Source organism: Eupeodes corollae, chromosome 1 (assembly GCF_945859685.1).
Source record: "Eupeodes corollae chromosome 1, idEupCoro1.1, whole genome shotgun sequence".
NCBI lineage: Eukaryota > Metazoa > Arthropoda > Insecta > Diptera > Syrphidae > Eupeodes > Eupeodes corollae.
The window spans coordinates 21,481,282-21,506,908 of record NC_079147.1 but is presented as its reverse complement, the minus strand read 5'-3'; the positions used below and the strand labels follow the sequence as shown (position 1 = coordinate 21,506,908).

The 25,627-nt window shown below is 35.4% G+C and overlaps 2 protein-coding genes and 2 long non-coding RNA genes across 4 annotated transcripts; 3 read left to right on the top strand and 1 right to left on the bottom strand.

Annotated features, from left to right (window-relative positions):
* The first annotated feature begins 10,793 nt into the window (after positions 1-10,793).
* LOC129940753 (uncharacterized) lies at positions 10,794-11,854 on the top strand. The gene is made up of 3 exons (XM_056049198.1): positions 10,794-10,986; positions 11,051-11,228; positions 11,292-11,854. Coding segments are annotated over exons 1-3 (306 nt in total). The 5' UTR covers positions 10,794-10,984; the 3' UTR covers positions 11,418-11,854.
* Positions 11,855-12,999: 1,145 nt separating this feature from the next.
* On the top strand, positions 13,000-13,719 carry LOC129940642 (uncharacterized). The gene is made up of 3 exons (XR_008780730.1): positions 13,000-13,378; positions 13,443-13,523; positions 13,585-13,719. It is a non-coding gene; the product is annotated as an uncharacterized LOC129940642 (long non-coding RNA).
* On the bottom strand, positions 13,321-15,328 carry LOC129940641 (uncharacterized). Its single transcript, XR_008780729.1, has 3 exons — positions 14,891-15,328; positions 14,455-14,671; positions 13,321-14,390 (listed from the first exon to the last, which is right to left on the bottom strand). It is a non-coding gene; the product is annotated as an uncharacterized LOC129940641 (long non-coding RNA).
* A 5,901-nt stretch (positions 15,329-21,229) lies between these two features.
* Positions 21,230-22,078, top strand: LOC129950494 (uncharacterized). Its single transcript, XM_056062454.1, has one exon. It carries the CDS (start codon positions 21,230-21,232, stop codon positions 22,076-22,078), a length of 849 nt encoding a protein of 282 aa, XP_055918429.1.
* The last annotated feature ends 3,549 nt before the right edge of the window (positions 22,079-25,627 follow it).

Here is a 25,627-nt window from a genome sequence, read left to right as displayed (position 1 = left end):
AGACCACACAACGCAGTTTATGGTTGCCTATGCTATAACACTTTTTCCATTTACTTTTAAATTAAATTTTTTGTATTACTTTTAAGTTCTTTCTATTGTTTAATAAAATTGTTTCATTTCTTTTTTTTTTGGCTGTTGTTGTTGTTTTGCTTGCACAGCGCGAGTTAACACACGCCAACGATAGTGATAGTGATATTGATAGTGATATTGCTAGTGATAGTGATTGTGATAGTGATAGTGATAGTGATAGTGATAGTGATAGTGATAGTGATAGTGATAGTGATAGTGATAGGGATAGTGATAGTGATAGTGATAGTGATAGTGATAGTGATAGTGATAGTGATAGTGATAGTGATAGTGATAGTGATAGTGATAGTGATAGTGATAGTGATAGTGATAGTGATAGTGATAGTGATAGTGATAGTGATAGTGATAGTGATAGTGATAGTGATAGTGATAGTGATAGTGATAGTGATAGTGATAGTGATAGTGATAGTGATAGTGATAGTGATAGTGATAGTGATAGTGATAGTGATAGTGATAGTGATAGTGATAGTGATAGTGATAGTGATAGCGAAAGTGATAGTGATAGTGATAGTGATAGTGATAGTGATAGTGATAGTGATAGTGATAGTGATAGTGATAGTGATAGTGATAGTGATAGTGATAGTGATAGTGATAGTGATAGTGATAGTGATAGTGATAGTGATAGTGATAGTGATAGTGATAGTGATAGTGATCTTGATAGTGATAGTTTTTGTTTTTTTTTGATAGATATTGTTACAAATCATATCATAAAACTGAATAACCGATAACTACTAGTGCGATATATCATGAAACTCAATAACCTGTGAGTCGATAAAAACTGTATAAAACTTAAGAATAAAATAAAATTGTGGAAGGAAAGTTTATTAAAGAAAAATATATCAAAGAAAAAAGTAAAAAAGAAAGTAGTAATCGAAATTTATAAAAAAAAAAATTAAAGAAAATAAAAGTTATAAAAAAAATATCTTAATACAAAGTTTAGGAAAAATTAAATTGGAGAGAACCTTAATAAAATAACTAAAAAAAAAAATTGAGAGAAATTTTGAAATAAGCTTAAAGAAATATTTGTGTTTAAGAAGAAAAGTAAAACCAAAAAATGGATGAGTTGCAAAAATCAGTTCAAGATTTGACCGGTGCGGTGAATCGTATTTATGAGCAATTAAAAATTGTTGAAAACAGAGTAATGTCGATTGAAGTTGCGAACACGGCTAGCGCGAGAGGTGTGAGTGGTATCTGTGCTGCAGAAGCACCCTTAGTAGGTCCGAGGACCGAAGTTGAGCTAAAGGAGATAAGCAAGCTTCCGGATAGTGTTATAGAGCTACAAGTATTCGATGGGAAACCGACGCAATATGTGTCGTGGATTCACAACGTGGAGTTGATTTTGAGCGACTTTAAAATCGTAAGAGGTAAGCCGATTTACAGGGCAATAATGCAGCATATACGAAATAAAATTAGGGGGAATGCGGACACCGCATTAATATCGTACAACATATTTGAGGACGACTGGAGTGCGATCAAGATATGTCTCTCGCTGCATTACGCAGACAAGAGGGACATAAGGACTCTTGAGCACCAGTTGAGTCAGTTGTCTCAGAGGGGTTCTAAAATTGATGAGTTCTATGCTACCGTGAACCATCAATTCTCCCTCATAATCAACAAAATTAAAACGGAGACCTATTCATCAGAGACGGTCAATGTATTAGTAGAGACGTATCGGAACCGTGCGTTAGATGTCTTTATACGTGGGCTGTCTGGGGAGCTTTCTCGTATGCTAATCATACAGAAACCCAAGACTTTGCCTGAGGCCTACACGGCTTGCTTATAAGTTCAGAATTTGAATTTCAGAAGCAACACGATTCATAACCCATACGTGACCAATTCTACAAACGCCCCAATCAATCAATCCGTCAGGCCTATGAATGGGGAAGATTGAACGATACCAGGCCAGCGATGCCACCCCACCGCCGAAAAAATTCTCGCATCCTGGTTCGTCTCAAAACTATCGTCGGGATGGTAATCCTCTACCCAGGCCAACAGCTCCGAAACCTCACGAGAAAATGGAGTTGGGCTCGGTACAATCAAGGCAGGCAGATTATATTCATCGCCCTCGGAATGGAAACCCATTCAAAAGGGTAGCCAGGTCAGAAGGTTATGACCCTACCTATAAAAAGCAACAGAGCTTGTACAATACTGAGTTTATAGATGAAGATGAAGCCTACGCTGGTGAATATCAACGCGCAGCCCAAGATAATGTAGAAGACACAGTAGACGACACAGTAAATTTTATGACGGGCGCCTCTCCAGCGTTCCATATATAGAATATTAAAATTCTTAATAGACACGGGTGCTAACAAGATACAGTCCAGGGTTTGCAGCTGTTCTCATACACGTCACCGCTGGTTTCCATCAAAGAGAGCAAGGCTTGGATAATCAACGGAACTTTAATCTCATCCATATCATCGACCTGAGCCAGTTCAAGCGTCAACTATAAGAGGTCTCGAAATCGATAAAGAAGAACTTCTTAGACTGACGCAGCAGACTGGAATAAAATCCTGCAAAGTCAACAGCAAATCGTGGAAAATAACAATGAACAGTACAAGGTGAACGAGAACATGACAAGGAAGATTAATTGGGTTATTGAAAATTCTAATCGCGAAGTGATGGTAGCAGATATTCAGAAATTCGAACAGGATATCATTCATCAAGATTTACTATTCAAGGAGGAACTAAATGAAATGAATGGCGAAAAGTGGCATCGTTAATACAAATCTCCTGAACTATGACGAAGTTACCATGCTGATTAATGAATCCGAGATGCTTCCATACGAAAACGAAATTGAAGCCATTGAGTTTGGAGTCCCATCAATATACGCCAACAGTTCAATGCATCCTGTCAATACCAAAAGTCAGAAAAAACGACTATAACATGCTTCTGATTAGACCAACAATCATTAATGACAACAAGTGAACATCGACTTCAATAAAGTCCTAGTCAATCAGGATGAAACCTATGGCATAGTAAAGAATTGCCTCTCCATCAACAACTCTACGGTCTGTAGGGATAAAGCTCTCCACAAAGTTCCAGAAGATTATTGCCTGTCTAGACTACTTAAAGGAGGTCGCGCAGCATGCACTTACCGAACTAACACCAATGAAGTCATTGAGCTGATTCAAGAGGATACCATCTTCTTCACGAACTTCAACGGTGAACTTAGATCTAACAACTCAATACAAACCTTATCAGGAACCTTAATTGTGCGACTAAACAACGAAACCATCCAAATTGAGAACAGGACCTTCACGAGCTCAAGCTCTACAGTTTTGCAAGCTTTACCACCAAATATGACGAACATCACTAACGAAGGACATAAAATAGATGTGCAATTCGTGCATAGCCTTAGTCTTCGAAATATAGAACGCCTCAGCAACCTCACAAATAAAGTACGTATTTCCACCGCGTCCGACGCTGTCATCTTCCTGTTGCTAATCTCGTTCGCATGTGTCATATGGCGGAAGATTAGCGGAAGACTTAATCTCCCAGCGATGAGGATACCACAGGAGAGATTACTGACGTCACTGATCTACGGGACGTAGATTTTCGAAGGGTGAAAAGTTAACACACGCCAACGTGTTATATATTATACATATATATGTATATGATATCGTTAAGCTTTATATAAATACTCAATAAAGAACAGTCTCTCTTAAGACGTTGTCAAGAGCACAACATAGTAATAAGTGTTTTACGTGTTATATAACATAGCGCAGTCGAAAAATCGAAAAAATAAAATTAATTAGTTGAATTATTGAGAACTAAAAAATAAAAACATATTCAAAGTTAAAATAAGAATAATAATTGTGCTAAATAAAATAGTCTTATTAAGTGAATAAATCTAACAATTTCATTAAAAATTACTTCAAAACTGAATTAAAAAAAAAAAAAATTGTAATAAAATAAAAAATGGATCTATCTAGTTCATTTCGTGCTCCTGCTCCACTAACATTTGAGGGCAATAAAAATGTTGAGTGGACACGATCTAAAAAACAATTTGATATATTCATTAAAGCCACCACAAAAAATGAAAAGTAAGATGATGAGGTTATGGTTGCCATGCTTCTTAACCTCATGGGAGAAAAAGCATTAGAGATTATTGAAACTTTTAATCTAACAGAAGTGCAAAGCAAACTTCTAAAATCGTAAAAGAAAAATTTGATGAGTATTGCTCCCCCAAGAATTTTTTGGTTTACGAACGATTTAAATTCCATTCGAGAAAACAGCAAATGGGAGAGAGCTTTGATAATTTTCTCACAGACATTATCAATAAAGCAAAAAAATGCGAATTTACTGATACAACGGTATCAATTACTGATCAAATGGTCAGAGATCGCATTGTTCTTGGCACCAGAAATGCCGACCTACAAGAAAAGTTACTACGTACACCAGAATTAACACTTAAAAAAGCTATCGAGTCATGCCGCATCGCCGAAGCCACACACCATCAAGCAAGAGAGCTTCAAAATTCACAACAAGTACATCAAGTCAACAGAAATCAAGCAGCAGCATCCCAGAGTAAATCTTATAAGGTAGAAAATAAAGTAGAGAGAAATAGTAGAGATAATGAAAATGAAATAAATCAAAATAAAATTATAACGAATTGTAGAAATTGTTCATATAATCATAAATTAAATGCATGCCTAGCCTATGGAAAAAATTGTAATAAATGTGGAAAAAGTAATCATTTCTCAAAAGTTTGTAGAAAAAAATATGTGAAAAATAAAAATGTTAATCAAATTTTAAATTATGAGTCAGATATAGACGTAGATGACCTTGTTATTGATTCTATAAATCTTAAATCGATTGACAGCGTTGACAAAGGTTGGTTTAAATTTGTAAATGTATGTGGAATTAATATTCAATTTAAATTAGACACGGGATCTCAGGTTAACATAATACTTACTTACTTACTTACTTAAGGTGGCGCTACAGTCCGGGGCGGACCTGGGCCTCAACCAACAAGCGTCTCCAGCCAGCTCGGTCCCTAGCTAGCTGTCTCCAGTTTCGCACGCCAAGTTGGTTGAGGTCCTCTCCCACCTGGGTGCGCCACCTGAGTCGCGGTCTTCCTCTACTGCGCCGTCCCTCGGGATTGGATTCGAAGACCTTCCGGGCTGGAGCGTTGATGTCCATCCGCTCTACATGACCTAGCCGTTGGACTTTGATTCTGCTAACTAGGTCAGTGTCGCTGTACAGCCCGTACAGCTCGTCGTTATATCTTCTCCTATATTCTCCATCTATGCGTACGGGACCAAAAATCGCCCGAAGAATTTTTCTCTCGAAGCATCCTAAGACGCTCTCATTTCTTTGACAGGGTCCAGGCCTCAGCGCCATAAATGAGAACCGGGATGATGAGTGTCTTATAGATGGTGATTTTACATGCTCGAGAGAGGACTTTACTTCTCAATTGCCTTCTAAGTCCAAAGAAGCAGCGATTTGCAAGAGTTATTCTTCGTTTGATTTCAGCGCTGGTGTCGTTGTCTGCATTAATAGCGGTGCCTAGGTAGACAAAGTCCTTAACTACCTCAAAGTTATAGCTGTCCATGGTGACGTTTTGTCCAAGACGTCGTCGTTCAGTGTCCTTTTTTGATGACAGCATATACTTGGTCTTGCCCTCATTGACCACTAAACCCATCTTCTTCGCTTCCGTCGCAATGCTCAAAAACGCTCCACTGACATCACGCTTTGATCTTCCAATTATGTCAATATCATCTGCGTATCCGAGTAATTGGATGGATCTTTGGAAGATTGTGCCTCTAGTGTTGACGGTTGAGTTTTGCACAATTCTTTCCAGAACGATGTTGAAGAAGTCGCATAACAGTGCATCGCCTTGTCTAAAATCTTTTTTGACATCAAATGCATCGGTAAGATCTTTTCCGACCTTGATAGAGCAGCGTGCATTCTCCATCGTCATTCTGCACAAACGGATAAGTTTGACAGGGATGCCAAAACTAGACATTGCTCGGTAGAGCTCTTCCCTATAGATGCTGTCATACGCGGCTTTAAAATCGATAAAGAGATGGTGGGTATCGATTTGAAGCTCCTGGGTTTTTCCCAAGATCTGCCGTAGTGTCAATATTTGGTCGATAGTGGACTTTCCTGGTCTGAAGCCACACTGATAAGGACCAATCAGGTTGTTGACGAATGGCTTCAGACGTTCACATAATACGGCAGAGAGGATCTTATACGCAATGTTAAGGAGACTGATGCCTCTGTAGTTGGCGAAGTTTAGAGGGTCTCCTTTCTTATGTATCGGGCACACTATGCTGAGATTCCACTCATCGGGCATGCTTTCTTCCGACCAAATTTTGCAGATGAGTTGGTGCATGCTCCCTACCAAGTCATCGCCTGCTGCTTTGAATAGTTCGGCGGTGATGCCGTCAGCTCCAGCAGCTTTGTTTGACTTAAGTTTAGATATGGCTATCTTCACTTCGTCAAGTTCGGGTAGGCGGAATTGTTGATCTGCGTAGCCGAGGTTGAGTGGTTCTATCTCCCTTACAGCGGAATTCGGTTCGTCATCGCCGTTATATAATTTGGAGAAGTGATCTTTCCATATTCTCAGCATCGACTGTGGTTCTACTACGATGTTCCCTTGATCGTCTTTACCCTTGGTAGTAAGACCCATTTCATAGAACAAAATAAAAATAGTTTCCAAGGACTAGGGTGTTTTCCGGAAACCTGTAAGATATATGTTAGGCCTGATTCTGTTTCGACTACTAAACCGCCGCGAAGAGTTCCATTGATTATACGCGATAAAGTTAAAATGAAATTAAATGAAATGGAAAAAGCTGGAATAATTTCAAAAGTTATAGAACCTTCCATGTGGGTTCATAATTTAGTAATTGTGGAAAAATCTGACAGTTCAATACGTATTTGCTTAGACCCTCGGGAATTAAACGTAAACATAGTCAAGGACTCTTTTGAAATACCACGGCTTGAGGATATTTCATCCAAGTTACAGGGTATGCGATATTTTTCAGTGCTGGACCTTAAAGATGGGTTTTGGCAAATCAAATTAGACGAAGAAAGTACCCAGCTTTGTACTTTTAGTACACCTTTCGGTTGCTACAAATTTGTGCGCCTTCCATTTGGGTTAAATCTTGCCCACGAATTGTTTCAAATACTAAATTCAAAGTATTTTGCTTATATTGAAGGTGTATTTGTATATTTTGATGATATACTTGTTTATGGTCGAAATAAAATGGAACACGACAAAAATTTACAAAATGTAATGAAGCGAGCAAACAAACTTAACATACAATTTAATCCGAAAAAATTACAATTTCGACAGGAACAGGTTAAGTATTTGGGTCATGTGTTTTCAATGTCAGGCATTCGGTTAGACCCAGATCGCATTACTGCTATAAATAATATGAAGGAACCAAATAATATCAAAGAACTTCAGCGTTTTCTAGAGGTCATAAATTATTTAAGAAATTTTATTCCAAAGCTTTCTGAAATCACAACTTCTTTTCGAGAGTTATTAAAGAAAAACCACACGATTTCAATGCACAACTATCCATAACGTTGCCTTTAAGAACCTCAAACGTTTAATTACAAAGGCTCCCGTTTTACAGAATTTCAACGAAAAACTACCTATTACCATTCAAGCTGACGCATCACAATCTGGATTAGATTCCTGTTTGATACAGGAGAATAAACCAGTATTTTATGCGCTTTAGAGGCATGACTCTGAAAAACGATTTGCTCAGATCGAGAAAGAAATGCTGGCTATATTGTTTTCATGCTTGAAATTTCACAACTTCATATATGGCCGGTCAGTTACTGTTTTAACAGACCACAAACCTCTGGTGGCAATTTTTGAGAAACTAATAAGTGAAGTTCATTCAAAAAGGCTCCAAAGAATTAAACTTAAGTTGCTGTCCTATAATCTTTCCGTTAAATACGTTCCAGGAAAATACTTATATATTGCAGATACATTATCCAGATCATTTATAGAGGACAACTCTGTTGAAGTAGATAGCGAGCTTAATGAAATGGTTCATTCCATTAATGTTAGTTATGACCGTCAAGAGGAGATTAAGTCTGAGACAGTGAAAGACCAGGAATTAGCTTTCTTAATTGATGCATGTTGTAAGGGCTGGCCTGTAAATTATAAAAAAGTAAACCCTTATATTAAAAAATACTGGTCTATTCGGCATGACATATACAGTGGCGAGCAAAACTGGTCGGATGTTTGTCAAACCTAAGTTCATATTGCTGTTAAACTTGTAAAAATTACTCAATTTGCTTCCAGTTTTCAATTATTAATTCTTTATTTATTACTCTCGTCATTGAATAACAAAAAACTTAATAAAACAAACAAAAAATAGAAATTTCTTAGAAAAAACAAAAAAAGTCAATAAGTCCACTTTTGCACGCAAGACTCAGCATACAAAAAACAATGATTTATATAACATTTTAGTACTTGGACCAGAGGCCCTTTCTTTTTAAAACACTATTCACTCTCCTTGGCATACTTTCCACTAATTTTTCAATTGTTGTGTTTGGTATATTGGTCCAGGCAACTTGGACTCGATCCCATAGCTCGTTCAAATTATTTGGAGGCGAATCGTTCTGACACAAAGTTCTTTTAACAATTGCCCACAAATTCTCAATTGGATTGAGATCTGGGCTTTGTGCAGGCCATTTTAATGTTTTAAATTGTTGGTTTTCAAGCCACTCTTTGACTATTTTTGAGGTATGCTTGGGGTCTCCATCTTGTTGGAATACAATTTCCTCAATTGGATACGCACACTGGTCAACAAACTCAGGCAAATATGTTTGCAAAATATTTAGGTAGTCTTCCTTCTTCATTATTCCTTCTATTTTATGGATAGGACCGACATGCCACCAAGTGAAACATGCCCACGCCATTATACTACCACCGCCATGTTTCATAGTTTGTTTGACTTGATGTTGCTGGAGCTGCTCACCGGGTCGGTGCCAATAATAAGACTTACCATCCGATAAAATACGATTGATCTTTGTTTCATCAGACCATATAATGCGTTTCCAGTCTTCAACAGACCAGTTTTTGTGTTCTTTACAAAATTGTAATCGAGCTATTATGTTTTTCTTGGAAAGCGCAGGTTTTTTCTGCTTTACAGACGCGATTAACCCTATTCTTTTCAATGCTCTTCTGGCTGTCCATTCGCTTGTTGGTTTGTTTATGGCCAGTGTGGCTTCTTTAGGTGTTAGCTTGGAGCTTTTACGAAGCAACCGTTCCATTTCACGAGCGTCAGTATCCGTTAGAATTCTCGGTCGTCCTCCAAAATCACCCGGAGTTTCCAAATTATTTCTTTTTCGTACTGCTATCACTGTTGACTTTCCAACGCCAGTCTTTTTAGCTATTTTCCGGGTACTTTCCTTTTTTTGCAGGAGTACCACAATTCGGTTTTCCAAATCTTTAGTGATTTTCTTCATTTTGCACTAATTGAATAATAATTTCACAATTTTTGGGTGTAACAATGTTAACTCTCCGCCGTTTTACTTTATAATGACGTAATAATTAGAGAAACGCATTAATCTCTTGACAAATTTCATAAAGATAACGGTAAAATAGTGTTTTTTGTATGCTGAGTATTGCGTGCAAAACTGGACGCATTGACTTTTTTGTTTTTTTCTGGGAAATGTCTGTTTGTGTGTTTGTTGTATTACATTGTATGTTATTCAATAATGAGAGTAATAAATAAATGTTCAGTAACTGAAAACCGGAAGCAAATTGAGTAATTTTTACAGGTTTAAAAGCAATATGATCTTAGTTTTGACAAACATCCGACCAGTTTTGCTCGCCACTGTACTTTGAAAATAGTTTATTATTTTTCAAAGATAGAATTATTGTTCCTCGCATTTTGGGTCGGAAAATGTTAAATAAATTGCATGAAAGCCATATGGGAATATGTAAAACTAAAAGTGCTGCAAGAGTTCTGTTTTACTGACCAAACATTGATGAAGACATTGATGAAGTAATAACTAATTGCAGAACTTGCGAAAAGTTTCAAACTTCGGAAACCAAAATTACCACTGATTCCTCATGAAATACAACTTTTGCCATTCAATAAAGTCGCATGTGATTTATTTGATTATGGTTCTAGATCGTTTCTTACTATAATAGATTATTATTCAAAGTGGATAGATGTAAAACAATTAAAAAACAAAACTGCATGTGAGGTAATTACAAAATTAAAATCGATCTTTTCCACTCATGGTGTGCCAGAAATAAGGGTTACCGATAATGTTCCCTTTACTTCATTTGAATTTAAACAGTTTTCATTAGAATGGAATTTGACTACTGTTTTTTCGAGTCCAAGATATCCTCGATCTAATGGACTTGCTGAAAAGGCAGTTTCAATTGCAAAATCACTTATAAAAAAGTTTAAAGACGATAACAAAGATTTTCAAAGTGCCCTCTTAGCGTATCGTAATACACCAATTACAGGCTTCTCATACACACCATCTCAAATGCTTATGAGCAGATTATTACGTCCAAAGTTGCCCATTAGTCCTTAAAGTCTGACTCCATTCGTTGTTAAAGGCATAGATGAAGAATTGAAAAAGAATCAAAATCGTTATAAATACTACCATTACCGTAAGATAGGCCGAAATAAGGAAAAAGAATTTTTTGAAGGTCAAAATGTGACATATCAAAATGGGAAAATATGGGAACCAGCCAAAATTATAAAAAAAGACACAGGCCCCGATTGTGAGTTTGGATTTTCTAATCGATGATCGACTTTTTTCGATTATAGATTGTCGATTACTTTATTTCATATTGTAAGTATCGATTTCGATCGAAACTTTTCGATTGGTCGTCGATTTTCGATTGTTATTTTCTAATCGACGGGGAAGAAAGCTGATGTCCAGAAGTTTTTTCTTAGCAACAAAATGTAAGTTTTTCCATTAAATAATTTATTTTAAGGCAAATAAAATGCAAATATTTTTTGTATACAGGTCCAAAGCAATAACAAATAAAAAACAAATGGAAATTTTGGTCAGATTGGTGGAGGAAAATCTGGACATAGCGAAGGGGGTTTGCGCTAAAAGCCAAGCAAAGCCAAGATGGGAAAAGTTTGCTTCGGAACTTAATGGTGAAGGTCCTCCAATGCGTACTTGGGAGAAATGGCTAAAAGTAAAAAGGAAATCTTTTTAATACATTCATATATATATAATATGAGCGCCTTTATCCAATTAGGTATGGACAGATTTCAAGTTCAACACCAAGAAAAAGATGTCACAAAATAAAGTGGAACAAAAAGCAACTGGTGGTGGACCAAATAAGCTTCATACTTTCAGCCAATTGGAAGAAGCTGTAATCTAGATGTTGGATATAAACACCGTCGTCGTGGACCCACCTGGAGTTGAGTTTGGTAACTTGGAATATGCGCAGAATAATAATTTGTCATCACAGGAGAATATCGAAGAAAATAATGAACTTGAGGCCAAGATTAACATGGAATTAATAAGCCTCATTGAAACTCCAAAAAAAAGTACATCGGTATCTAACAGCAATGCACCAAAAACTACATCAACAAAAAACAAACGTTCTGACATAAAAGAAAGGATTGTGCTATTGGAGAAATCAACAAATTCTCAGGAAATTTTTTTTAAGGAAATTAAAACGTTGGTGCAAGACATTAAGGAATCTGAAAAAACAAAAGCCGAATACTATCTGTGTCACTGTCGCTAAACCACAACTCAATTCCACTCATTTTTAAATGTTTATTAACTATTTTAATTTATTTTAAAAAAAGGAAAACTAGAAAACAAATAATGATTTCAAATTATTTCAAATTTGACATTTCTACATCAACATCATAGAAATGTCAAATTTGAAATATTCACAATATTTTGTGCACAATATGTGCATTGTTTGTTCGATTGAGTTTCGCAATAGAAAATATGAAAATCAATCGACACAATCGAAAAGTTTCGACTCGATTGATAATCGAAAGCGACAATCGAGGCCACAGATCCAAGATCCTACATTTTAAGAACAGAATATGATAAGGCTTTAAGGCGTAATTCCTTGCATTTGAGACTTTCATCTTTGGAGCCACATAAAAAAACATCAGATGAAAATAGTTTTCCAAACTTAAATTCAAGTATTCCACCTAATCTAGAACCACAATCCGATTCACCCCTTGTCACTGAAGATAAGTTGAAAATTAAACCAACCTTAGTCAATGCTGAAGCATCAAGCAAGAACGACCAAAAGAAACATTATAACACTAGGAGTGGTCGACAAATAAAGCAACCTGATCGGTGGCAATATACATAATGTAAAACACTGTATATTAAAATGTATGGTAACAAATAAAATTAATTATAAAAAAAAGATGGAGAAATTAAAAAATTAATTATATTATTTAATTTAATGGAAACATTTATATTGAATTATTGAACATTGTTCAATGAATAACTTTTCTTCTTTTATGACTTAAATTGAATTACAAAAACCTTTAATTATGTTCTTACTAAAAAAAAACTACAAATTATGAATTTAATTAAGACTATTATTCTACTATAAGATTATTATTCAATTTATTGTAAGTATCTATATCTTAAATATAAAAGGGGAGATGTTATATATTATACATATATATGTATATGATATCGTTAAGCTTTATATGAATACTCAATAAAGAACAGTCTCTGTTAAGACCTTGTCAGGAGCACAACATAGTAATAAGTGTTTTACTTGTTATATAACAAACGACGTTGACCTTCGGAAACATCGTTCTATTGGATGTCAATGAACCAGGCATAAAGCATTCATGGGAACCTGCTGACATTGCGCTTAAACCTTTGCATTGCTTATGCGATACGCCTATAACCATCCGCTAGGCGAAATAGCTTGCTCAGCATTTGGATTGGAGCAAATATCCAATAGGTGGGCACGGTTGCCAGTTTGGTCTTTTACGACCAAATTTGGTCATTATTTTCTTACTTGGTTGCATGGTCATTTTTTTTTCCATTTGTTCCTTTTTTCTAAGAAATTGAAAAAAAAAATAACTTGACTCTATTTCTTTCATATTTTCAAAAATGAAAGCATACCTTAATTGCTTTTCATCTAATATAAACGGTGCATAATTGAACGCACCCCATAAAAAATACATGAAACACGATCATTGAATGCACACACTGAATGCATTCATTTCACAATTTATTGACAGATTTTTTTCAACATTTTAAAATCGCATACCTAAACAAACCTGTAAGCTGTAAAGTACTTTGTGTGCAGCTCTTTCTCGTTTTTTCCAACAAATAAGTAATGGATAGGTAAGTAATAATATTTTAAATAATAATTATCTCGTCATATCTGTAAAACTTAAATAACATCTAGGTTTGTTATTAAAAAGCCAAGGACTGAGTCGGCAGTAGAAAGTTCCACAAATGCAGATGAGCCGTCATCTTCAAGCAATTGGTATTTTTCACTTTATTATAAGGTTTCATGAAATTACAATTACCTATGTATAATTTCTTAGTGATCAAAATGTGGACCAAAAAAAACACGAAGCGGAGAGAAAATTTAGACAGGAATGGCTACAAAAATTCAATTGGCTTAACCATAAAGCTGACAAAAGCTTTTGTGCTGCTTGTGACAAAATTTTAACCAACCATTTAGGTCACTTAAAACAACACGAAAGAAAAGAAAGCCATATCAAAAACATGGAAAAAAAAGAAATCAAATACAAATTGATTCGTGCTTGCAGCGGGACAAGTCGAGTTTTGAAAAAAAAGTTTATTGGGCTGAGCTCACGCTCGTCCATTTTTTAATAACTCACAATCTCCCATTTTTATTAATGGATTTTTTACCAAATCTGCTAAAAGAATGCTGTCCCGATTCGGAAATTGCAAAATCAATCAAGTGCGGACGAACGAAAGCAACTCAACTTGCAGAGACGCTAGGAACAAAAGCGAAGCAGAAAATAGTTTCAGAGCTGCAAACTACTAAATTTTCCTTGATAACAGACGAGACGACTGATATTTCAACCAGAAAGTCTTTAGTTTTAGTTATAAGGTATGTCGATAAGAATTCCAAAATTATTAAAGATAGATTTTTGGGTTTGATTGAACTTATAAAATGTGACGCTGAAACCATTTACAACAGCATTAAGACATTTGTTTCTGAAAATGATATTCCATTTGAAAATTTAATTGGACTGTCAACTGACGGTGCAAGTGTTATGGCCGGTGAGGTGAATGGTCTGCAAGCCAAGCTTAAGAGCAACTCCAATACGTTTTTTCTTAAATGCACTTGTCATTCGTTGCATCTATGCTCTGCCTATGCCTGCAAAAAAATTCCCAATGAAGTTGAAAAACTTTGTCGTAACATCTATAAATTTTTTGCTTACAGTGCTAATCGTATCAATAACTTTAAAGAATTTCAAGACTATGGTGCAGTACCACCGCACAAAATATTAGGTATTTCGTTGACAAGATGGCTCTCCTTAGAAAACGTTATAAATCGAGTGGTGGAACAGTGGGACGCACTTCAATTATATTTTCTTTCGTGCTATTTGGAAATTAGCGGAATAAAATCATACGATTTAGCGAATTCAATGGGAAAATCTGAAACGAAAGTTTATTTTCTTTTTTTATCATACATTTTAAAAATAATAAGCAATTTAAATAAAGAATTTCAATCGGAAAGTGTTCGCTTGCCATATCTACATGGCCAAATAGAAACAACAGTCAAACTTATTTTAAGTAATTTTGTAAATAACAACTACATTAAAAGTATAAACTGTTGGTCAGAATTTAATTTAGAAAATAGACAGAATTACTTACCTATTACAGATGTTTTTCTGGGAAGCAAAGCCGAGGATTATATCAAAAAATCAAACCTCTCAAATTTTGATAGGAATGAGATAAAAACAAACGCTTTGAATTTTTATTTAGAACTTTTAAAACAATTGCTACTAAGATTTGATCTGAGTAATAATGATTTAAAAAACTTGTCTATAATAACTCCGAGAAGTGTTTTGTCGGATTCTGATGTGCCACTATTACCTTTAATGAACAGTTTTTCTTACTTGGTTCAGGGTGATCCAGAAGATTTGGTCATGGAGTGGAAAATGCTAAGATTTTCTAATGATCATAATCTTAGGGAAATAATGGACATATCAGAATTTTGGCAAAAGGTCAGTTATCTTAAAAATGGTTTAAATGAATATTGTTTTAAAAATTTAAGTAATTTCGTTTATAACTTGATGTCACTTCCTCATAGCTCGGCTGCTGCTGAGGGAAAATTTTTTGAATTAAGTTTGATAAAAACCAAATTAAGAAACAGGCTTAATTTTGATGCCATCAATAATATAATGCTGGCAAAAGAGCTTCAAGATGTTAAAAATAACCACAGCGTTTGGTCTGCAAAAACATGTTTTTAATTAATTACATACAAGTTTTATTTAGCGAAAATATGCAATCTCTTATCATAATGTGAACATATTGTGATTTTAATTTTAAATTATGTTAGAAGTAACTATTTATTTTGTATTATTTATTTATTTTAACTAATCTAATTAAGTTAAGTTTGTGAGGTACATACTCGTGAATTATTTTTGTACCTACCTGTTTTTTATTGTTTAGTTTTTTTTGTTTTTGTTTTTTAATTCCTACTAATAACTAAAAATAATATGTGATATATGTATTGTGTAATATGTATTTATGTACATACAATATGAAAAAATAAATGTGATGAATTAATTGTCCTGTTAAAAAAAAAAACGATTCTAGACTTATTTATTTTGGTCATTTTTTGGTACGATTGGTCATTTTTATTTTCAGCTTTGGTCATGTAATTTTTTTTCAAGTGGCAACCGTGTAGGTGGGTTAGGGAGTTAGTCTTTCGGCAGACGCGAACCAGAAGGGTTATAAGAACAATTCAAAGAATAAATAAAACTAAATCAAATTAAGTCTTGTTGTCTTGTCATTTCATTTAATAACGGTACGAACAGTTGGGCCAACCCACGTTGGTGTTCGGTTTTTTTTACTATTAAAGGATGTAAAATCCTTAATTCGCATTCTCTACACAGCATAAGCGCTGAGAGAACAACAGAATTTAGTTTTTTTTTTTGTTTTTATTTCCTTTGTTCGGCTGCATGCTCAACGTTTACTGCGGTCACTTTTGACAGCATAAGCGCGGCATAGAGTTGAACAAAGAGACACGAGAGAAAGAGAGTTGCATTTGAATAAACGAGAGCTGCTGCTTACTGCTACGTATGATCAGTGTAGACATCAACCCAGACAAATTTGAAAAGTATTGCTTTGATACAGCCTCTCTATATGTAAGGTTGTATCCTTGGATGCCAATCGGGATGCTAAGCGAGGAGGCGCAGGGGTCTAAAAATAAGGATTTTCTACAGAGAATTTTTTTCAAGGAAAACTTCTAGACTTGATAACATAACTGACATTATCAACAGATTGTTTATTTCATCTGACCCATTACTAAGCCTTATGTGAAAATTGCCAATATTAGACAGAAAAATTTTTGATAACGAAGTAATAAACATGCTTAAAGAAGAAATATAAAATAAAAAATAAATATTAATGAATTAAAATATATTTTAAAGCATTTTAAATAAAATAAAACACAAAAACTTTTTATAACATAAAAACTAAAGCTGGAACGTACCAAAGAGCGATTCATAATCTTTGTCCACTTCCAATCGACGAACCAGATTATAAAGAAAAACAAACAAACTGCAATATTCCAGAATATACAAAAAATAATCCACAAACTACAAGAATTTTGAGACCAAGAAATCCAACAAAAATTACATTATTTTCAGTATTGTGTTTGGTACTTATAATGATACCCACATCCTCGTGTCACTTACGAACACAGGAGCAAGTAAATATAAGCAAACTTGATGATGGTGTTGGTGTATACCATGTACCAAAATAAGAAAGAACCAGGAAAGCAAGATCACCCTTTGACTTTGTAGGGACGTTGGCGCATAGTTTGTTTGGTATACTTGATGAAGAAAGTGCTAATAGAATACAAGTTCAAATCGGAAACGCTTACAAAAATGAATATCATTTGATTGAACTTTTGAAAAAACAAAGTTCGATTGCAGATGCTACTTCTAATATTTTAAAGCGAAATCACCTTCAAGTTTAAGATCAGTTTAAGAGTTTAAATGGACACCTTCAAAATACTATGGCAATGATGAGCAAGAAAGACAAAATTAATTAATTGACTTCATATCTAATTCTTGTTCTCACAAATTTTGAGCATGTCCAAGATCTACTTTCAGATGTTCTATTAGATTTAAATCACCGACTAACCTCCAAGCCGACAACATCGCTTTCTGTCCTTGGTGTGCCTCTCGCTTGTATTCGTGTGTACTTACCCCGCTATTTCAATAGCTTTTTCTTAAATATAATTTTCTCTGTCTCTCCTGTTAGAAAGTCCAAATCACATACTAATAAGAGATAAGAAGTGTTCAATAATGGCCCAAGGGCTACGTGTTCTATCAGGTAATCGGTTAACGCCTCTAGAAATAAATGCGTATCCCGAATACACCCAACAAAAAAAAATCCAACTATATAAATCTAGACCTTAATACTTCAATCCCAACCTTTTCAAATAGTGCTAATCCTAAATTTATAGTGGTCTCACCTGAAAACAATAATATAAAACTATCCTCCTTCAGTGTTTTTTTATTAAAAAAAGCAATAGATGGTATCAGCACTAGTTATGATTCTAGTCAAATCGCAAAAGATTGCTGACATATTCCTCTCAAAAAAAAAACTCTGGCAAACCTTTGCCCAATAAAAGTGACCCTTCATACAAATCCGAACTCTTCTTAAGGTACTGTATACGCACCATACCTCGCAACCGTTCCAGAAGATTAAATCACTAAGGAAATGAAGTCACAGGGCGTCACAAGTGTTTACAAAATTACAAAAAATAATTCTGAAGGTAAACCAACCAGTGTCATCCTCTTCACCTTTGACGTTTTTCGCCCACCATCCACTGTAAATATAGGCTGGTATAAATGCATTGTACCAGAGTATTTCCCAACCCCATGCGTTGCAAAAATTGCCAACTGCTGGGCCATACAGCAAAAAGATGCACAAATAACCCTACCTGTGTAAACTGCAACCTTCCACCAAATTCACCTCACACATGCACCCGCACTTTTTGTGCAAATTATTCTGGGGAACACCCAGCCTCATCCAAATCCTGCTAAAGTTTTTTAAGATCTAAAGAAATTCTGAAAATAAAAACCACCAGAAAGTGTACATTGAACGAAGCAAAACAAATTTACAAAGACTTAAATCCAGATTTACCATTCGACCAAGGTTTTGCGACGGTCGGACGGGAACCTCAGGAGTCCCGGTCGCAAAAACCCTCACACCAAAAACTATAACTCCAACTCTGGCTTTCAACATTATAACTCAGCTTATACTGTACAAAAGCCTTGTTTCGACGAGACTTCGATTTTTAAAAAATTATAAAAACAAAATAATAATAAAAATATGAATTTTAAAAATACCAGTATTTGAATTATACAACTGGTATAACATTTGAATTTGGCGCCCTTTCGGCCATATTTAATTTAAGAAAAGAAGAAGAAGAAAATGAAAGAAATAAAATCATTCCATACGAACAATTCAACCCGCATGGTCTTTTCTTTTTTTCGCTCCTTTTTTCTCGTCGTTTTTAAACGAATTTTAAAAGTAAATTTAGATTCGAAATAAGAATCAATTTGTAAAAAATATTACAAAATTTCCAAGCCTAATAACACTCAATCTATGTTAAAGGTTCTACAATGGAACCTTAATTGTTATTTTAATAATTGGCATAAGCTCCAATTATTAATACATGACTATAACCCTTCAATAATAACTCTACAAGAAACCAACCTTCAAGCTAAGTTTTCCCCTCACCCCCCAAAACAGTATAAAGCTTACTTCTATAACATAGAAACTAACACCACACCAAAACAAGGCACCGGATTGCTGATTCATAGTTGTATCCCCCATTAACCATTAACTCCAATATTTCATAGCTATTTCATAGATATTTTATAGCTATACCCCAAACAAAAACCACTGCAAGTAAATCGATAGCTCCGTGGTGGAGCACCGAACTCTCTATTTTACGAAATAATAAACAGATTCTTTTTAAAATTTTCAAAAAAACATCCATAAGACACTAACCTCGTGAACTACCGCAAAACAAATGCCCTCTTTCGCAGAGAAGCAAACATAGCCAAAAAACTAACTTTCCAGAAATTCACATCCAATATTAACCCAAACTCGACAAGTAAAAAAATGTGGGCAGACATAAAATCCCTTACAGGTAACCACACCCCTCTTAGTATAAATATGTTAATTACGGAATCTGGCATACTTACCAAACCATTAGATATATGTGAACACTTTGGTATGCCTTGGTCTAATTACGCTAATGACTCTAACTTCTCTTCGACTTTCCTCGACTCCAAACGTCTCATAGCAAACAGAGAACTGCAAGCAGAAAACCTAAGTTTATCAGCAAAGTATATTAATTGATAGCGCGTGGTCGAGTACGGCATTTAATAAAAAAAAAAATTAGGAATAAATATAATATAAAATATAAAATAAAATAAATAAAATTAATTCGTATCGAACTATAATTACGAGTAAATAAAGTTAAGTGGCAAAATGACGGAAAGTACAAAACTATTTATGGGTACAATTGAATCGTTTGTAGTGTTTCACGAATCAAACAGAGCTAATAAATTCAAATAAATAGTTCACTGCAAAAGCAACAGATGGAGATGATGCGGCAGGAAGGAATATCTTTCTATCTCCATTTAGTATCCATTTAGTTTGTTCAGATTTATATACTTTTTGTAAACCGACACGCAAGGTGCATATGTTTTCTGATAAACTTAAAATAAATAATTCGCGAGAATCTTTCATTGTTAAAATACATTTAAATATATACAAAATAAAATAATATTATTGTGCCTTGTTGAAAAGTAAAATTGTTGTTTTAATAATAAAGGATCAAGCAACAATATTGGTGACCCGACGCTCGACGTCCGCCGCCGCGCCGTCGCGTCGCCCACAAAATATCGGTCGAGACATTCAACTTAAAGGGAAGTCCTAAAAACATTTTTTGGTGGCAAACAAACTCCACGCCCGAAGAACCAGACAAAAATCGACAAACCAGAGATTCAGTGTTTAAATCCAACCCTTGTGTCACACAAATCTCGACACAGCACAACGCGTGTCTGCACACAAAGAATCCTGTCTGAGCGTATCCATCAGCAAACAGAAGAAAAAAACCCGCTTTCCCAGGCCAGCTGCAAAAACAATATTGGTCTATCACTGCACCATCTCGCTGTTTTCCTAAAAATCACCCGCTCAGATACAACATTCACACATCTATACCCATATATAACATCATCAAAATCATCCCCATCAGACGCAATAAGCGGCAACGGAAAGGAAACGCAACGCATCGCAACGCAACGCAGCCGAACAAAATCTTCTAGAACATCAGCGCGTCTGTGGTGGATATAAAATAAAACATATTGTAATCGCGACATTAAATCGTTTGCGCGAACCACATACTTGCGTTTTAAACTTTAAGTTTTTAGTTTCCAAACGCTCACCAAAGCAACCTAACGAAAATGAAAATCAACAGTCCATCGTGTCTCCTTAATCATGATTCTATCTATCGTTCTCATTCTCTATCTACTTCTCGAGTTGTTCGGTTCATTTTCTAAAATATAAATCTAATTCGTGTGCTGGTGCAATATTTGCTCCCAACCTAAAAAAACTATTTATCATTATATATTATAAGAAGTAATTAAATAAAATAAAATAAAAATAAAAGCATTTCGTTCTCGACAAGGAAGATAAAAAAGTAGCCACACAATAGTGTGCTATACGTCTGTTGCACAGATACACAGATACACAGATACATTTGTATATACGCAAGTAAAATTTTTTTTCTTTTTGATAACCACCCTGCATGTCTCTTAAATTGTAACGTAAACAAATTAATAATTCTAAAAACAGATTAAACTTTCTTAAAATAACAGATATTTTATCCATTTTGTAAGCCGCATCCTTTCAATCGAAAATTTATTTTTCTTCAAATAACCCCAAAAATTAAATACCATGCCTGACGAAGATTTAAATAAGGACAATACATCACCTCTACTTCCAGCAGGAGGCGGAATAGTTCATGCAGTGTCTATCAAACTGCCAGATTTTTGGACGAAAATGCCAGCCATTTGGTTCATTCAAGTAGAATCACAATTTTCCACTCGAAGTATTGTTTCAGAAGAGACAAAATTTCATTACGTCGTTCAATCCCTTCCTCAGGACGTGGCCGCAAGCGTCTATGACATTTTAATTCAGAAAACCCAAACACCCTACACGAACATCAAAAAGGCGCTTATAGAACGACATTCGATGAGCGAAAGCAAGCGAATAGAGGCTTTGCTTTCAGGGGAGGAGATGGGGGACAAAAAGCCTTCAGAGTTCTACAGAAGATTGCAAACACTGGCCGGGCAATTAATGATTGTAACGGAGAGTCTCATACTAAAACTCTGGAAACAGCGTCTTCCCACTCTTGTCCAAGTCTCAATCAAATCGAGCTCCAAAACAAAAACGGACGAACTCCTTGAAATAGCAGACGACATTTTTGAAGTCTACCAAAAACAAAACTCCTGTTTCTCAATGTCTTCACATTCTGAACGATCAATCAATGAACTTATGAGCATCAACCAAAACCTACAAGCCGAGATAAGCGAAATAAAAACTATGCTCTCAAATCTTAATTTCAATAAACGTTCTTCACGAACTCAAAATAGAACCCCATTCAGTCGATACTCAGACAAACATAGTAGGAATAGATCGAATTCTAAGAGAAATTCACAAACTTGTTGGTTCCATCAGAGATATGGAAATCGTGCCATAAAGTGCTCACAGCCTTGCAATTTTAAAAATATGAACCCAAACTAGATTCCACTGTCATGGCAGCGGCAAATGACAGTACAATGCATAATGTTGCAAGCCGCATTTTCATTCAAGATACAATTTCTAGCCTTACATTTTTAATTGACTCAGGTTCAGACGTTTCAGCCATTCCAGCCTCATTACTAAAACAATTCAAAAACAATAAACCAGATCAAAAATTTCTGCAGCAAACGGCTATTAATGTTTTTGGCACAAAATTTTTAAAACTAACGCTAGGATTCCGAAGAGTTTTCAACCATACCTTCTTAATAGCTTCAGTCACAAAACCCATCATAGGTGCCAACTTCTTAAAAATGACTGGTTTGGTAATCGACATAAGAAACTGCAGACTTATTGACCCACTGACAAACACAAGTGTTAGTGGCACACCTTGTAGAGAAAATATAATAAGTCCACGTTTTTTTGAAATTGAACAAAAATACAACTCAATCCTTCAAGAGTTTTCTTCCCTTATGGAACCTCCCAATTTCAACCTTCCGGTAAAACACACCGTCATGCACCACATTATTACAAATGGACCCCTTCCTTATTCTCGCCCTCGTCGCCTCAACAACGTCAAATTAAAAATTGCAAAAGAAGAATTGGACTACATGGTCCAAATAGGCATTTGTAGACCTTCATCCTCACCCGATGCATCTCCACTACACATGGCTTCAAAACACGAGGCGAACGACTGGAGACCATGTGGTGATTATAGGCGATTAAACGCCATGACAGTCCCAGATAGGAACCCACTTCCACATATTCACGACATGAATGCAACACTCTTCGATTGCAAAGTATTTTCCAAAATTGACTTAGTAAGAGCCTATCACAACATACCCATGGCAAAAGAGGACATACACAAAACAGCTGTAATCGCACCATTCGGACTTTTTGAATTCCTACGTATGCCTTTTGGGCTCAGAAATGCAGCGCAAACCTTTCAACGGTTCATGTCCCAAGTGTTAAAAGGTCTCCCATTCCTTTTCATCTACGTAGATGATATTCTGGTAGCTAGTAAGTCAGCTGAAGAACACGAAGATCACTTAAGAACTCTATTTCAACGCCTTTCGAAGTATGGGCTTCGAATCAAGGCATCAAAATGTGTCTTCGGTGTTTCCAAAATACAATTTCTGGGATTCGACGTATCAGAAAAGGGTATTCAACCTGCTAAGGATAGAGTAAAAGCAATTTCGGACTTTGCTGAACCAAAGTCCATAAAGAGTGCACAACGATTTGTAGGTATGGTGAACTACTATCACCGATTTATACCTAAGTTAGCACGCATACTTTCACCCATTTATGCACACCTCGCTTCACAAAAAAAATTGTTGTTTTAATAATAAAGGATCAAGCAACAATACGTTCACATTAGGCGAAGATTTCAGTTTATATGCACGTCGATTGGATCATTTGCTTTCGTTAAATAAAGTTTCAATTGATTCAGAGAAAGTGTCATTTCTTGTAAGCCTCGTAGGCCCAGATTTGTATAAAATCCTAATGTCTTTAATTGCGCCAAAATTAAAAACTGATTATACAAGTTAAGGCAACAAATATTTTCCTATAATCCCAAACAACCATTCCCACGATTCCAAATAATCATTCCCACAGCCCCACACGCGCAAGGTGTCAAAATGCTGACTACATGTCTGGAAGCAAAAGATGACACCAAGCGCATTCCATCACGTACCTACGATGCTGGCGGCTCCCATAGGTTAAGTTAGCTTTAGGTAAATTTAGTTTTTAAGAGTTAGTTGTAATTTTGAATTGAATGAATAAAGAGCTCTCGCTCGTAAAAAAATATATATTTTTAATAAAATAAAGTAAATAAAAACTTATTTTACATATGTGAAATTGATAGAAAAGCATAAATTACATTTCGCGCCTAAAAAAAACAGTTTAGTAGAGAGCTTTTAATTTTTTAAGAGAAAGCAAAACCAGAGTGAAAATATCAGTGACTACATAGTTGAATTGAAACAATTGTCTAATGAGTGCGAATTTGAGAGTTTTTTGGAGAGGGCACTATTGATACAATTTAAATGAAACTGGACTAAAAACATTAGACAAAGCAGCCGAAATTGCTCTATGTATGGAAATGAGCAACAACAATATGGATATGATGAGAGGGAGTAGTGTTAATTATGTGACAAATCACCAACAAAGGAACAACAACAGTGTATAAGTATAAGTATAAGTATATATACTTATACACAATCATCAACGAAAGAGCGTCTTTCGCGAAAAATATATTTTCCGTTAAAACAAAATTCAAACGAGCGTCGCTCCAACGAAAAATATATAAATCTATATAAATTCCAACGAGCGTCCTTTCGAACGAAACAGTATATAGTCAGTTTTTTAATTGTTGGCCGAATACCGATGTTTCTAACAGTATGAAGGGCGATATTGTAAGCGGCAACACTGTTTGTTCGAAAAAAGAGAGGACTGCCAGTGTCTAGAGTAGGAAGAAATAGTTGAGTTTTTTGTAAACCTTTGAAGAGTAAAGACGTACATTTAATAAATAAAGTTTATAATAAAGTGTGAATTGAATTGTGGTCTTTTAATTCACCAACGGAGTTTTTAATTCAGAAGTGGGATATAAATCCACCCCAAATTCCCCCGCGCTCAAAGCTTTTTATGTGAAAAAAAAATCGTGCTCCCTTGCTCTGAATTCGACGAATTTGTCTTTGAATAACTAAGTAGAATACTTTTTGTGGCTTCTTGACGATTCAAGATTGTGAAATTTCAGTGTAAATTTTCAATTTGCAAACCTAAAAACGACGCGCAAATAACGAACAACGTTTCACTTTGCAATAAAACCTAAAAACGACGCGCAAATAAAACGGTAAAGCAACGATGGATACACACACCGACATCGACAAATTTAAACACTTTACAGCTGCGCAGCTGAAGGCGTGGCTTCAGAGTTTAAAATACAAGACAACAGGCAGCAAGAGCGAACTTATACTTCGCTTACTCTCCATCCCAGTGCATGAACGCGGTGAAAACGCGGTCAACGATGAGAGCAACAACGATGAGGACGACAATGACAACAATGAGAGTAACAACAATAATGAGAGCAACGACGAGAGCAACGGCGAAGTCGAAGGCAAAAATGATCGAGAAAAACAGACTGAGAAGGGGAACCTAAATCAACAAAGAGACGAAAACAAAAAGATTGAATTCAATTACATGAAAAAAAAGTCTGAATTACTGAAACAAGACATAGAAATCCAAAGAAGAGAGAATAAAGTTTTGTACAAAGAAAACGAATGGTTGAAGAAAGATATCGAAATATTAAAACGAGAGGTAGAGACGTACAAAATAGAAAACGAAAAACTGAAGAAAGAAAATGAGTTTTTAAAAAAACGAGAGACAAATGACAACGAGAGGCAGACGCAGAATATATTAACGACTGGAATAAGAGATCTGCTCCCAGATTTTGACGGAGAGGTAAAAAGTATAGTGAAGGAGAATACGTGATGGTTAAAAATTTTGAGAGTCAACCCGGATTGTGTAGGAAGATAATACCCAAGTTTAAGGGCCCATACG

Coding starts and splice junctions, on each gene's coding strand:
- LOC129950494 (XM_056062454.1), top strand. CDS start 21,230: ATGCCTGACGAAGATTTAAATAAGGACAATACATCACCTCTACTTCCA.
- LOC129940753 (XM_056049198.1), top strand. Junction 11,229..11,291: donor CTTGGGAGAAATGGCTAAAA/GTAAAAAGGAAA, acceptor TTATCCAATTAG/GTATGGACAGATTTCAAGTT.